This window comes from Betta splendens, chromosome 12 (genome assembly GCF_900634795.4).
Source record: "Betta splendens chromosome 12, fBetSpl5.4, whole genome shotgun sequence".
NCBI classification, from domain to species: Eukaryota; Metazoa; Chordata; class Actinopteri; order Anabantiformes; family Osphronemidae; genus Betta; species Betta splendens.
This window is the reverse complement of record NC_040892.2, coordinates 7,483,565-7,495,412: the sequence shown is the minus strand read 5'-3', so window position 1 is coordinate 7,495,412 and position 11,848 is coordinate 7,483,565. Positions and strand designations below refer to the sequence as shown.

Sequence of the window (11,848 nt, the reverse complement as noted above, 5' to 3'; positions counted from 1 at the left end):
CTCAGGATGTACTGTATAATGGTTGGCTTATTACCCATGATGTCATTAGGAGCAGCTCAAAATTTCTTTCCAAATTTCATAAAAAGGAACATTCCAAAATTCAAGGATAAACCTTAACATGCAAAATGAGCATGTCCGACCAAGACTGGGAACAGGAAACCCAAAATCCCAGGGGGTTGGCACTTATTTATTAATGAAAATATTTTTTACATCTATTTATTATTCTTTTTTTATCATTGAATTTATTGTAGTGTGAATTAATTAGTGAAAAAGAAAGTCAACTATTTTAGCAGGACCTCTGTTCTTAGAGAGTGTTTTATTTCTCTCTGAGGATTCTTACATTAACATCGGCCCATTAGCCTTATTGCTGCTATGTGAGACCTGCTCGCAGACATCACAGCAAAGGGCAGAGTTTGGTCATATTGATCTTTCATCATCAGATTACCCAACCTATGTGAGCGAACTTCACCGGATCTGTTGACTTGAGAGATTATTAGTACATGGACTTTATATCTTCTTTAGTCTATTCTTATATATTCTTCAATTTACAATTTAATTCAAATAACGTCATCTGTTCTATTTTCCACTTGGCAGCCGGCCAATAGCTGTGTTTTCTCTTTAGGATCCATCTTAAGCATCTGCTCACACCATAAAGCTGAAATTGCATCATGTAATTAATTTCAAAATGAATTCATTACCCTTCCTGCCGCTTGCAAAGCCAGGTGATCATCCATCCTCCTGACTCAGTCACTAGGAGGACACCGGCATTCATGCACCAGTGACTTGCCGCTTAGTAACTGAGACGTGGACAGTAGCTTTGCTTAAAGAGCTAATTAGAGCAGTTCACTACCCTGACACAAGGCAGTTACACCAGCCCCTTGTGTCATCTGTGGAACCGTAGGTGTTGAGTTGGTGCAGGACAGACTACAATAATAAGTGGGAAAATCCAAACTGTTTATTTACAAACACAATTCCAGTATAAAGAATGATGCCATTTAAGAATCACTGTCTTGTATATTATGTCCTTTCTGTACACAGACTAGTTTCCATTCTTTTCTTTTCTTACATTTATGATTGCATCGTTTGTGCGTTCAAAAAAGAAAAAACACGTGTTCATTAAGAACGCTGTCCTTGACAATGCCAGTCAAGTGCACAGCTGAGCGTGAACAGACGAGTGACAGGACACAGTAAGAATCCCGCGTGCATGTGCACAGTCACAATTCAAGGTGAAGGTCAAATTACACAGCAGTAATAAGAGTGTTGCACATCACAAAAGGGCAGCGGCCGCCTCCGTTCTTCAGTTATACAATTCCAGGAATCAGTTCTCCGCAGTGTGAAAGGTTTTTGTGTTTGTATCTCTGTAGAGGCTAAAGTGTAAACATATTTCAGAGATCGTTAAAGCAGGCACACACAAAGCCAAGTATAGTAGAGTAAAGGTCATGCAGAGCATTACATGGTTATGAACGATGTTTACAGGGACTAAATCTGATAGCGTGAAGTCCTACAACCTTTAAGATACCAACTACGAGTCTGACACTTTAATGTTGATGTATTTTAAGATCAGCAAAACACATGGGTGCGTTGCATATTATTTATAAGGGGGTTGATGTCTCGTAAGGCAGCGCGGCGTAAGACACAAATGATAGCGAGAGGCTACATCGCTCAGCAGGGTTCTGTTGCTTCGCAGATTGGACTGCCTTCAAAGATTTGCCGAGTCGGCGTCGTTGCACCGACGTCATCTCAACAACATCCCCGTCAGTTTGTTTGTTTTAACAGGAATATAAGGGGAGAGTTTTATGTTGGAGAAAGAAGGCCACTGAAAACTGACCGTTCTGATTCTGGTTTAAAATGTTCACCCAGCGAATCCAGGAAATAGAAAAGTAAACAACAAGGGAGTACAATTGTATCTTTTTTTGTCTTTTTTTTTAAATATATATCAGGATTTGTTTTACACAAACATTAAAAGCTGCCGCACCCACAGTGTCCGGGACAGAGAGAGAGAAGAAGGGGATAAGGGGGCACAAAGACACCCACCGAGGCCCCGCTTCGGCATAAACTGTGGAGTAGAAAACACACGTCTGTACAGCAGAGCCACTAGAAAACCTCACAGAAACAGCATCACTATGAAGATCACTATTCACATGAAATTAGCTTGGTTTGTTCCACTGGCTATTTTAAACAAGTGGTGGTTAAAGCGTGCAAACTTCAGCAGGTAGTGGACACAGAGACAGCGCTCCGAAGGCTAACTCTTTTTGAAACAGGGAAGAATCAGTGTCTTATCTACTAACATAAAACAAATGTAAACTTGCGCGGATGAAACACGTTAAAGGATCACGTGCACGGGCCCGTGTGCACGTGGAGGATCCCGCGCGTGTGCATGTGGATGAAGTTGAAGAGCTCGTTGGGCATGGCGTGGAAGCCGGGCCGCGGCTTCACGTTGTCGTAGTAGTGGTGCGTGATGAAGATGCCGGAGGGGTTCATGGGAAACGCCCAGAAGCCGTAGAGGTGCACCTCCTCGCACATCTCCAAGGCGGCCGTCGCCAGCATCAGGCCGCTGCTGAGCCGCTTGGCCCGGATGCCCTGCACCGCCCAGAAGCGCTGCACGTTGAGCAGGTACTGCGGGTGGAAGAAGAACACGGCCCTCTGGGAGTCGAAGTCGTCCAGCAAGTACTTGACCCGGAACGAGACGTCGGTGTTGCGGGTGTTGTAGAAGGCCGGCAGCACCACGGAGGAGTTGTAATTCTGCAGGACCTTGAAAAACGGCCGCCGCCACTTCTCCAGCTTCTGGAATCTGCGGAAGAGGCCGAGCGTTAAACGAGAGGGGGAAAGATGGGAGACGAGACGGAGCGAGAGGAAAGGAAAGCAGGAGAGAGGGTTTTCAAGTTCTCATAATCACAGTACCTCTCTGTAATAATACTTGGATTTATTGTCACCAGATCTGTTTTCATGCCGACATCAGCTGAGTACTTGTCACCGATAGGTGGAATGTTGCACCTGCAGAAATGAAAAACATATAGTGCTGTCACCTGAATGAATAAATCGGGGTCATGATACAATGCAATCCAGTAGCAATACGATTTCCTCCTTTGTACCTAAACACAAAATCTGCCGAGTCAATCTCCTTTCCACATTTGCTGTTCTTGATGATGCCGCCATTTCCTATAACAGCACATTTCTTGTACTGAGACTTGGAATAGGGCATATCCTGGATGAAACAGACCACTTTGTTAATGCCAGCGAGGGCTCTGGACATCAGGGAGCAGCGACAGTATCTGAATGGGAGGGCGTGAACTCACATCCGGGAACATCTTGAAGACCTCGTTGGTGATGGGAAGGATGCCGCTGGTGTCCACCTCGTACCTCAGCTTGGTGCCTGCGGGAGTGTTCCTCTTGGTGGTGAACAGAAAGGAAGGAGCGTTACAGCAGCGCGACAGGGACATCCTTCAGGGAAAACACACAAAAGCAGGTAGATTCAAATATAACATCCTGTGTATGAAATTGTTGCACAGCACTTTTCATGCACGGGGCCTTTAACGAAGCTGCTAATCGTTTCTCTTGGTGCCTACTTGAAGTTGCTGGCCTCCTCTTTGTTCTGCTCCCACCTACACATGTGCAGGTTTCGCCACCTCTCGAACAGCTCGGAGGTTTTCACCCTGGCGACAGACAGAGACACTGGTGAGATTAGGAGACGGCGAAGAAATGTCACCATTCAAAAAGACAAACACGGGGCCGGTGCCACCGGCTCCAGACAGTCTGATCAGTCACATCTGAAAATAGCTGGCCTTGAAAAACACGTTGTTTCATTCATCAAACACGCAGATTTGACAGTAAGTCTAAATGAAGCAGCCGGAACAAAAGCTCAACATGTGTATTAACACCAGAGTAAAGGCGCTGGTCAGATCGGACCACATCTGTTGTCTGCATCAGCATGTGAACACTCACATTGTCAAGACTTTGATGTCCATAATGTCCTGTCTGAACCCCTTGCATGCAGTGGAGTTGAACTCAAAGGAGCCATGATAATTCTCCAGGTACCTGAAGGAATAGACACAGTCACCCCCTGCCTAAAATGCACTCAAGAGAATCAGCAAAATGCAATATATATAAAATATATACATCATATTGTGTGTGAAGAACAAAACATTTTTATATTCAGTGGTTTAATTTTATGAAATATTAAAATATTAGAATAGCATTGTGGGATGAGGAATGAAGTGATGCAACTGATTTTAGGTCACAAACAGGATACATACATTGTATTTACTGGACACTTGCACCAGATTCGGTTGCATCTTAGTCTAAACAATGCAATACACTAAAACACTAATTAAAGAATAAAGCTAACTGATAAAACATCACCTCTCGTATTTTAATGTGCATGATTTCGTGCTGGTGTTTCAGTGGAACAGCCAGTTATTATGAAAGTGGGTTTCTAACAATTATATTGAATTACATTTAAACGATCGTTGCACTGAAATGGCCACGTTAACCACAATCACACAGCGCAATGTCTCGAGTATGGTGGTGGTGAGACTGTGTTTGGGTGAAGCTGATAAAATGGTCCTGCAGAGAAAACGAAAAAAGGCTCCGATTTGTAAAAATGTGTCGGCAGCGTGTGGGATGGATTGTTGTCTGACGGCGCGGGAGCAGTTAGAACGAAGGTCGAGGAGGGACCAATAAACCCGGCAGGTTTGTGTATCGCTGTTTACAAGCTGCTATAACCGCACTGGGCACCGACAAAGGAATGTTATTAGGTTTTAATTAAATCAACACGCGGAATCAAAACTGCCTTTTCCTGCAACATGTCTGAGTGTGAGGTTTAAGATTCTGCTTGATCACTGGGTTAAATGACCAAGACCAAAGCAGGAGAAAAGGTCTGAATCAGTAAAAACTAAAACTAAGTTTGTCTGAAACAGTGTTTACTATTAGCATAGGGGATGTGTTTAGTTGTTTTATCCCATTTATTAATATATATATCTATATAATACAACTTGCTTTAGGCTTAATTCCAAAGTGCCAGTGTTTCTCCTGATGGAACAAATGCAGTATGGAGCGATGGAGAAAGATGTGGCTGTGGAGATAAATGAGGTGAGTTTTTAAAACGAAATCTTAAAAGTATCAAAAAGCAATAGATGAAGCAATGCATTAAAGGAGCACGATGCTGGGATGGAGCGATGAAACTGGTTGTCTACATCCACCTGATGATGCAGTTTTACTGAGAGGAGCGCTCGTCTCGTGTCTTATTCTGAACGAGGCTTCGTGCTTGTTTTAGCTAAGATGGTGAAACCTTTGCAAGTGTTCTGTGTTCAGGTCTGAATTGACAGGAATTCTTGATGAGATGAACTTCATCTCCTATGACGTCTTGTGATCGCCATAGAATCCGGGATAAGTGAAGCTACAGCCAGCATTTTAACCACAGATGCTGGCGTCTACTGTTCAGAGCAATGGCGGTTTGGAGCTTTTGGTCTTTACACAATCGGCCACAGTCCTGTTAAAGTAAAGTGTGGGGGGGGGGGGGGGGGTATATCCGGGGTTGCAGATAGAGACAATGCAGATGTGAGAAGGGGAGGCAGGAGAGCAGAGACGTGTCCACACTACACTATGTACATGGCATACACACAGAGCTGTGCAGAACACATGACACACGAGGCGTTCGGGGGATGGGGTGCTGGATGGGAAACAGCGGCACTAGGAGAAGCCGGAACATCAGCAGGAGACCGTGGTTCAACCAGCTTCTGGGAGGAGGGAATGGGGTTCAGGGATCTGGGGGTCGATGCGGATCAGACAGCATGCAAGAGCAAACCTGGGGTGCAACCACCACTGAAAAAAATGAGTTTATCCCCTTCAGACTAATGAAAAAGAAAGAGGCATTCTTGGGTTTCTGTGACAGGTGCTAGAGATGCCTTCAGACTGGCCTACCTTTGAGAGCGTTTTTTTTTCTTCTTAATATCGGCTAGGCAGGGTGTGACTATTACGGAGATCTGTGAATCTGGGTGATAATTCTGACGGAAACATCTGTCAACATGCACACAGGTTAAGTTAGAGTTAACGGTGTGACGTAGCCCTGCAACACCAACACCCCTGCTAACTGCCTAAAAAGCTGCTGACAAGAAAACATGTAGAGAAAAAAGTGTGTAATGTGTGTGCGGCCCTGTCCACACATGCAGGGCTGCGTCGCCTCTGAGCTGGTTATTAGTGTTCCTTCCCCTGTCTTTCTGTCTCTCACACTCTCTTGTCTCAGAGGTGTTGTGCAGTCAGTTACAGTACGCGGTCGAAGGTACCTTTTCCTTCCATTTCTGGCATGCCGCACGGGTCCGTCATCCGAGAAATTAATGGGACCGGTCCAATTTCCTGTCTCGTCCCCTTTGAGTCGGCTAAACTGTTGTGCACTAGTAAGAAAATGAGTCAGTTTATTTGGAATTTCTTCTCCTTGTTGTGCAAATGTCAAACACATTCAACAAAGCCTGTGTGTTGACACGCGCGCACACACACTCACACACCCACACACACACACACACACACACACACACACACACACACACACACACACACACACACACACACACACACACTGCTTCTGCAGCGTTAGCCTGCATGAGTGATAGACCTGTAACTCAATATATTAAAGTCATAGAGATTTAAAGAAGGACGTATAGTTGTTTCTGCAAATGTCCAATTACTTGAGGAGGAGATGCCAACAGATTTGTCAAGTGCAGATACTTGTAATGAGCCAGTTTGGGGCAATGCTTCAGCCAAATAGCACCAATAAAAGGGATTTATTCATAAAGATTTATTTACAGTGGCGCTAAAGCTGCATTAGGTAACACGCATTAGACATCAAACGCTGTACAGGTGTCAGGAAAGTATCAAAATAACTCGCTTAATAATAACACTTAATTCAGTACACTTCAGTCGATACTCAGCAGCAAATCATCTTTTGACAATGCTTTCTAACCATTACATAAACAGGATTTGTGTTTTCAGATGCAGAGTTATTAGCAGCTAGTATTTACAGCAGCGGGCTCATAAAGTATATAGTGGAAATGATTAATTTCCATGAATTTAAGGTTGCTACATCCCTGTAACCACGCAAATTGCGCTCCATACGTCCAACGTGTGGGCGTTCGTCCGACCGACTGTCATGCTTCACATCTGGCTCCTTTCTCTGAGTGCTCTGTGGGCGTCGCGCTAACGGCAGCGGGGAGATGGCGCCCTGAGAGCCTTCCTGGGTGCATTGTGCAGTGGAGGATGCGTGTCGGCGCTGATCTGACAGCATCTGCCTCCTCTCTGAGAGCCACTTCAACATCTCGATAACACCACAGTCTGCACCAGTGTGTTATCTGAGCCCTGAAACCGGCCTGAACCTTTGGCTTAGAACATGTGCTTACAACAGGACAGCTGCCTTTTATATAAGTGCTAATCGGACCAGAATGACTCAGTCACTCATAAATGAACATCTCAATCTTCAACAAACTGCTGTAAACATCATCCAATACTCTGATATTTTCTCCTCCTGTCCTGTTCAAACCCGTTACTGCACCTGACTCACAGATCAATTGAACACCTTGAATTGCTCTTTCAGCCTCTGTTGACTTCATTAGGCGGATGATTCCGACAGTAATCTAAGCAACAGACTGGACACAGTCCAGTGTTGTTCCAGGGTGGTTCTGTGTCCTGATTCTGCCCTTGAGCATTGTTAAGTGGACCCGAAAGCAGAAAGGATGCAGGTGGAATGTAGAAGCCAGAAGCACTGACCAAAGGACCACTTAGCACTAAGTAATGGAGTAATAGTATGTCCTGTAATGTTTCCAGGCTTCTGAAGATAGGTATCAAAACAAGAGACTGACTATTTCCTACAATAATGTATAAAAACAGATTTGATCCACGAGCATAGTATTTGCAATTTTCACATCATTATGAAGAAAGAAGATCATCAACTGCAAGGGCAACTACATGCACTAATTCATAAAGCAAAACCCTGAGATGATTCTGAAGCACGTCCTCCATCCTCAGGGCTTCGGTGTCTCTCTCTAGCTGCTGGTATTTTTAGATACCTTTACCCTCGTCACGTCAAATAGGGTGGAAAGTTAATCTTCCTTCACAGAAGTGTGTCACTCGTTGTGATCCTTTAATAAGCTCCCTCCTCTGCCATTTTATGATCCTACATGCTGCACAACCTCATCCCGCTGTCAGTAAACGTAGGCAGGGGGCTGATTCGTGTTCCGACACACATCTGTGCAGAAAACCAATGCTCGGGACACAAAGCAATTTGGCCTCTGTACATTGAGAGGAGCAGCCTTTGGCCTCGGCTCATCTGGGATGACGTACATCATACGTCATACAGCTACACTCTGACTCCCTCTTTCCTGAGGTCTGGTGTCTCTAAATATTTAAAGAACTTGTTTTCTGTGTTCTAAAACCCACCAGCACACAGGAAAACAACCGGCCAACATACCCCCAGCTGGGGGAGAAGCTGGGTGTGGTCAGACCCATGTGGAGGATCCGTCCAGGCCGTCTGTGCTTGGCTACAAACAGGCTGATGACGCCCTCTCTCTCCACATCACACGCACACATACATGTCAACACAATCCATGTCATTCCACTGAAAATTCTCTCACTCTCTCCATCTCTTCGCTTGCTCACTCGCTACCCCACTTGCACTGAGGTGTGTGATGCAGACAGACGGTACCAAAATGGCTGCCGCTGAGCCCATTGGTTTCTGTTGTGTGGTTTGTTCCCCCATCCCTCCTAGACTGTACGCTAGGAGCAAAAAGGGGGCGTGTGTGTGTGTGTGTGTGTGTGTGTGTGTGTGTGTGTGTGTGTGTGTGTGTGTGTGTGTGTGTGTGTGTGTGTGTGTGTGTGTGTGTGTGGGGTGGTGGGTCTGATTCATGCATCTTACCACAGAGGTCAAGATGCCATGAATCCACATTGGGTACCCAGCCCAGCAGGGTGGCAGGGGAGGGGTTCGCTGTGAGGAGCTTTCTGATCACAGCACATATATGTTCGCCTTGACGTAAACATATATGTGCTGTCTTTCAGATATCTGGAGGTGGGAAATGCGGATTTCAGATTGTTCCATTAGTTTAAGGTGAGATTGCTGGTGTCACTGATGGGATCATTTTCATCCACCAAAACATCAAACATCCCGGTTTCTCAACATCTGCTCGTCTCACACTGAGGGAAGGGACCTGCACTTTATTACATAATGGGTCTTTAAATGAGGTTAGATTAGTGCAGTTATAATCTACTATCCATGTTCGGTAGTTAAACACTGTAAAGCGCTGCAGAGGCATTATAAAACAGGGCTCTGCATCTTTATCATAGTGCTATAATTATCATCATCATCAGCAGATGAGGGTCTTACTGTTAAAGTATAGTAATTGGATGCCTCTAAGATGTAGCCTACCAGTCAAGACGGCTAAAACAGAAAAATCAAATAAAGATCTTTGGAAAAAGAAAGGGAAAACACTACCATACACAGCTGTGCCACTGTGTATGGTATGAATGTGATGCTTCATTTTCCGAAAATATCAAAAAATAAATCCAATGGAATTATTTTCTATGCCATTGGGAAAAAAAAGATGGATGGTTAATTGCTGTTGTTCCGCTACAGTTTGTTTTCCCCATTCATCCTCCAGACTACCCCCTTATGTCATTCAATATTTATCTTTAACCAGCAGTCAGTTATTGAACAAAGGAGACTCATGCGTAAAACAGCTAAAGACATGCTGAATATTACTACGACGTGGGGAGCGCTCGTCAAAACAGCGGGACCTGCGCCCTAATTGACTTCAGTCAATGACGAACCATCAGAAATGAGCGACACTTACCTCTTAATGTAGTTCTTCCCACAAAGGATTTGTTGCAACAGTGTGACGAGTCCAAATGCGCATATAAATATGAAACAAAGAGACCTATTGCTGAGTATATCTTTACCCGACGAGGGGTCGGAGTATCCAATCCTTCGGCGCAGCATCCAGCCGACGGTGACACCAGCTTAGGTGTCGCTCTCCGCCGCATTCAGCACCGGGACCGCGGGCGTCTGGAACCCGCTGGAGCGGACATTGCCCGTCACCTCTCAAGGCCACGTCCCCGCTCTCTCCATCGCCTCGCTGGCGAAGGGGACGACGTGGTCGGATGCAATCGCCAGCTGCAGCCCTGGAGCGGCCCTGGGTTCGGTTGTGCCCTAATAAATCGTATTTATTTGTGCCTCTTGTGAGCAGACGGATGCAAAAAAGGCAACAAAAACACGAAATGCTCCCAAGGAAATTGTAGATTTCTATCGCGGACCATGCGCTGTTCGTCTGGACGAGGTGCAGACGCTCGCTTGGAAGCAGCCGATGCAGATTATCCAAATTAACGCAATCTAAAGCATAAATATTCGGTCTGAACCCAGAAGTGTTCAATGAGATACAGGAGATAATTTAAGCCATATTTACTTAAAATTACTCGCCCGACCTACGGCATGAAAACATCCCTCACGCTTCATCTCAAATCTGGGCAAAGCTGCGTGACTGAAATGTAAAAGGAGGGGGATGCGCCTTTTCTCAGCCCGGCAGCCGGGGGCGCGCCGCGCTACGTCCACATGCTCCTTACTCAGCCAAAACCCAAGGTCACCGTCTCCTTTTCGGTACCGTGGTGTATCTACAGCAGCTCAGTTCATCCGACCTCCTCATGGAGGAAGAGCCCGCACGTTTGTCTGTTTGTGAATATCAGGATTTAGTCATTGGTGTGTTCGCGGACGTTTCAGATGGTGCTTAACGTCAATGTTGATTTTCTGATTTGCATGTTGTTTTTTTTATTAGTGGTTCAAGCTGTTGAATGACTGAGGTTACCAAAGATTTCAAGAGGACAAAGCAATGAAGTTTAAACTAACATGTTAATTTATTATCTCAGTGGTGCATAATATTTTGTAAGAGGGCAAAAGTCAACTATTTAGTGTAGGAATGAAAATGCGCAGGGCGCTTTGGGAGGCTCAAAACCAGGTGAATGTCAAACGTTCCTCTGGCCATCCACCAGATCTCCGCTCCCCACAGCAATGGACTGACCTCTATACATCCTAATGCGACAGCTGGCCTCCTTCTAACGTTTGGATCAGATCCACAGACATCCCATCTGAGCATGAAATTAACCATAAGACGATCAAATGGAAATGATCCAGGTCAGACGTCCCCCAAATGCTCCCATGTCACATTCAACAGAATAAGGGTTGTTTTGCCAAAATACCACGGGAGAGGACAGAGCTGCTTTTGCATGTGTAAAGTCAGGTGCGTCCCAGGAAACTAATCTATAAACGCCTAAACAGTATAAGACACTCAGTAATGAACATGTGGTAGTACTGTTTTAGTAGTCTGGTTGGTCTCTAGCGTAGTCTCAGGTCTGTCCAGTGTATTTCATCTGTTAAAAAGCTCTACATCATGAGCTTGTGTTCCTACATATCCCTGCATGTGTTGCTTGCCCAAGATTTTTTCCAGGGTGGCCATAATTTCACCCATTACCAGAGTGGATGTAATAGTCTCTAGCTCAAAAGCAACAATCCACACAAGCCCTGTCATGAAGGCTGGGCACCCTCTGCATCAATCCCTCTAAATCTATCGTAGGCCATGACACATGGAGGTTTGCCCCTTTGGCCAGCAGAGGGTGCTTTGATGCTTTGGCCACTGTTGATGACGTCACAGTTTTCTCAGAGTGTCATAACTTCATCTATTTTTTCTTTTGTTCCCAGTAGGCGTCTGAATCACCCTCTTCACTACCTTCACTCACTCTCTCCATCACTTCAATACCTTGGATATTCAGACATGGCTCCGCCACGCTAACCGCAGGCAGCACAAACAGTTACACTGATTGC

The 11,848-nt window shown here is 45.2% G+C and overlaps 1 protein-coding gene across 3 annotated transcripts; it reads right to left on the bottom strand.

The window, feature by feature from the left end:
* Positions 1-937: 937 nt before the first annotated feature.
* Positions 938-10,124, bottom strand: st8sia5 (ST8 alpha-N-acetyl-neuraminide alpha-2,8-sialyltransferase 5). Of its 3 annotated transcripts, XM_029168863.3 has the most exons (9): positions 9,831-10,124; positions 6,282-6,389; positions 5,920-6,015; positions 3,943-4,035; positions 3,567-3,653; positions 3,297-3,441; positions 3,093-3,205; positions 2,902-2,994; positions 938-2,791 (listed from the first exon to the last, which is right to left on the bottom strand). In XM_029168863.3, the coding sequence occupies exons 1-9, from the start codon at positions 9,974-9,976 to the stop codon at positions 2,332-2,334; spliced, it is 1,341 nt and encodes a 446-aa protein (XP_029024696.1). In that variant the 5' UTR covers positions 9,977-10,124; the 3' UTR covers positions 938-2,331. The 3 variants fall into 3 exon arrangements, with proteins under 3 accessions (XP_029024696.1, XP_029024697.1, XP_029024698.1); XM_029168864.3 differs by lacking the exon at positions 5,920-6,015; XM_029168865.3 differs by lacking the exons at positions 5,920-6,015; positions 6,282-6,389.
* Positions 10,125-11,848: the final 1,724 nt, after the last annotated feature.

Bases quoted from the DNA above. Each gene is read 5' to 3' on its own strand.
- st8sia5 (XM_029168863.3), bottom strand. From the start codon at position 9,976: ATGCTGCGCCGAAGGATTGGATACTCCGACCCCTCGTCGGGTAAAGAT. The intron at 3,206-3,296 runs GTGAGTTCACGC...TGTTTCATCCAG, and splicing joins TCTTCAAGATGTTCCCGGAT to GATATGCCCTATTCCAAGTC. The intron at 2,995-3,092 runs GTACAAAGGAGG...TCATTTCTGCAG, and splicing joins TCGGCAGATTTTGTGTTTAG to GTGCAACATTCCACCTATCG.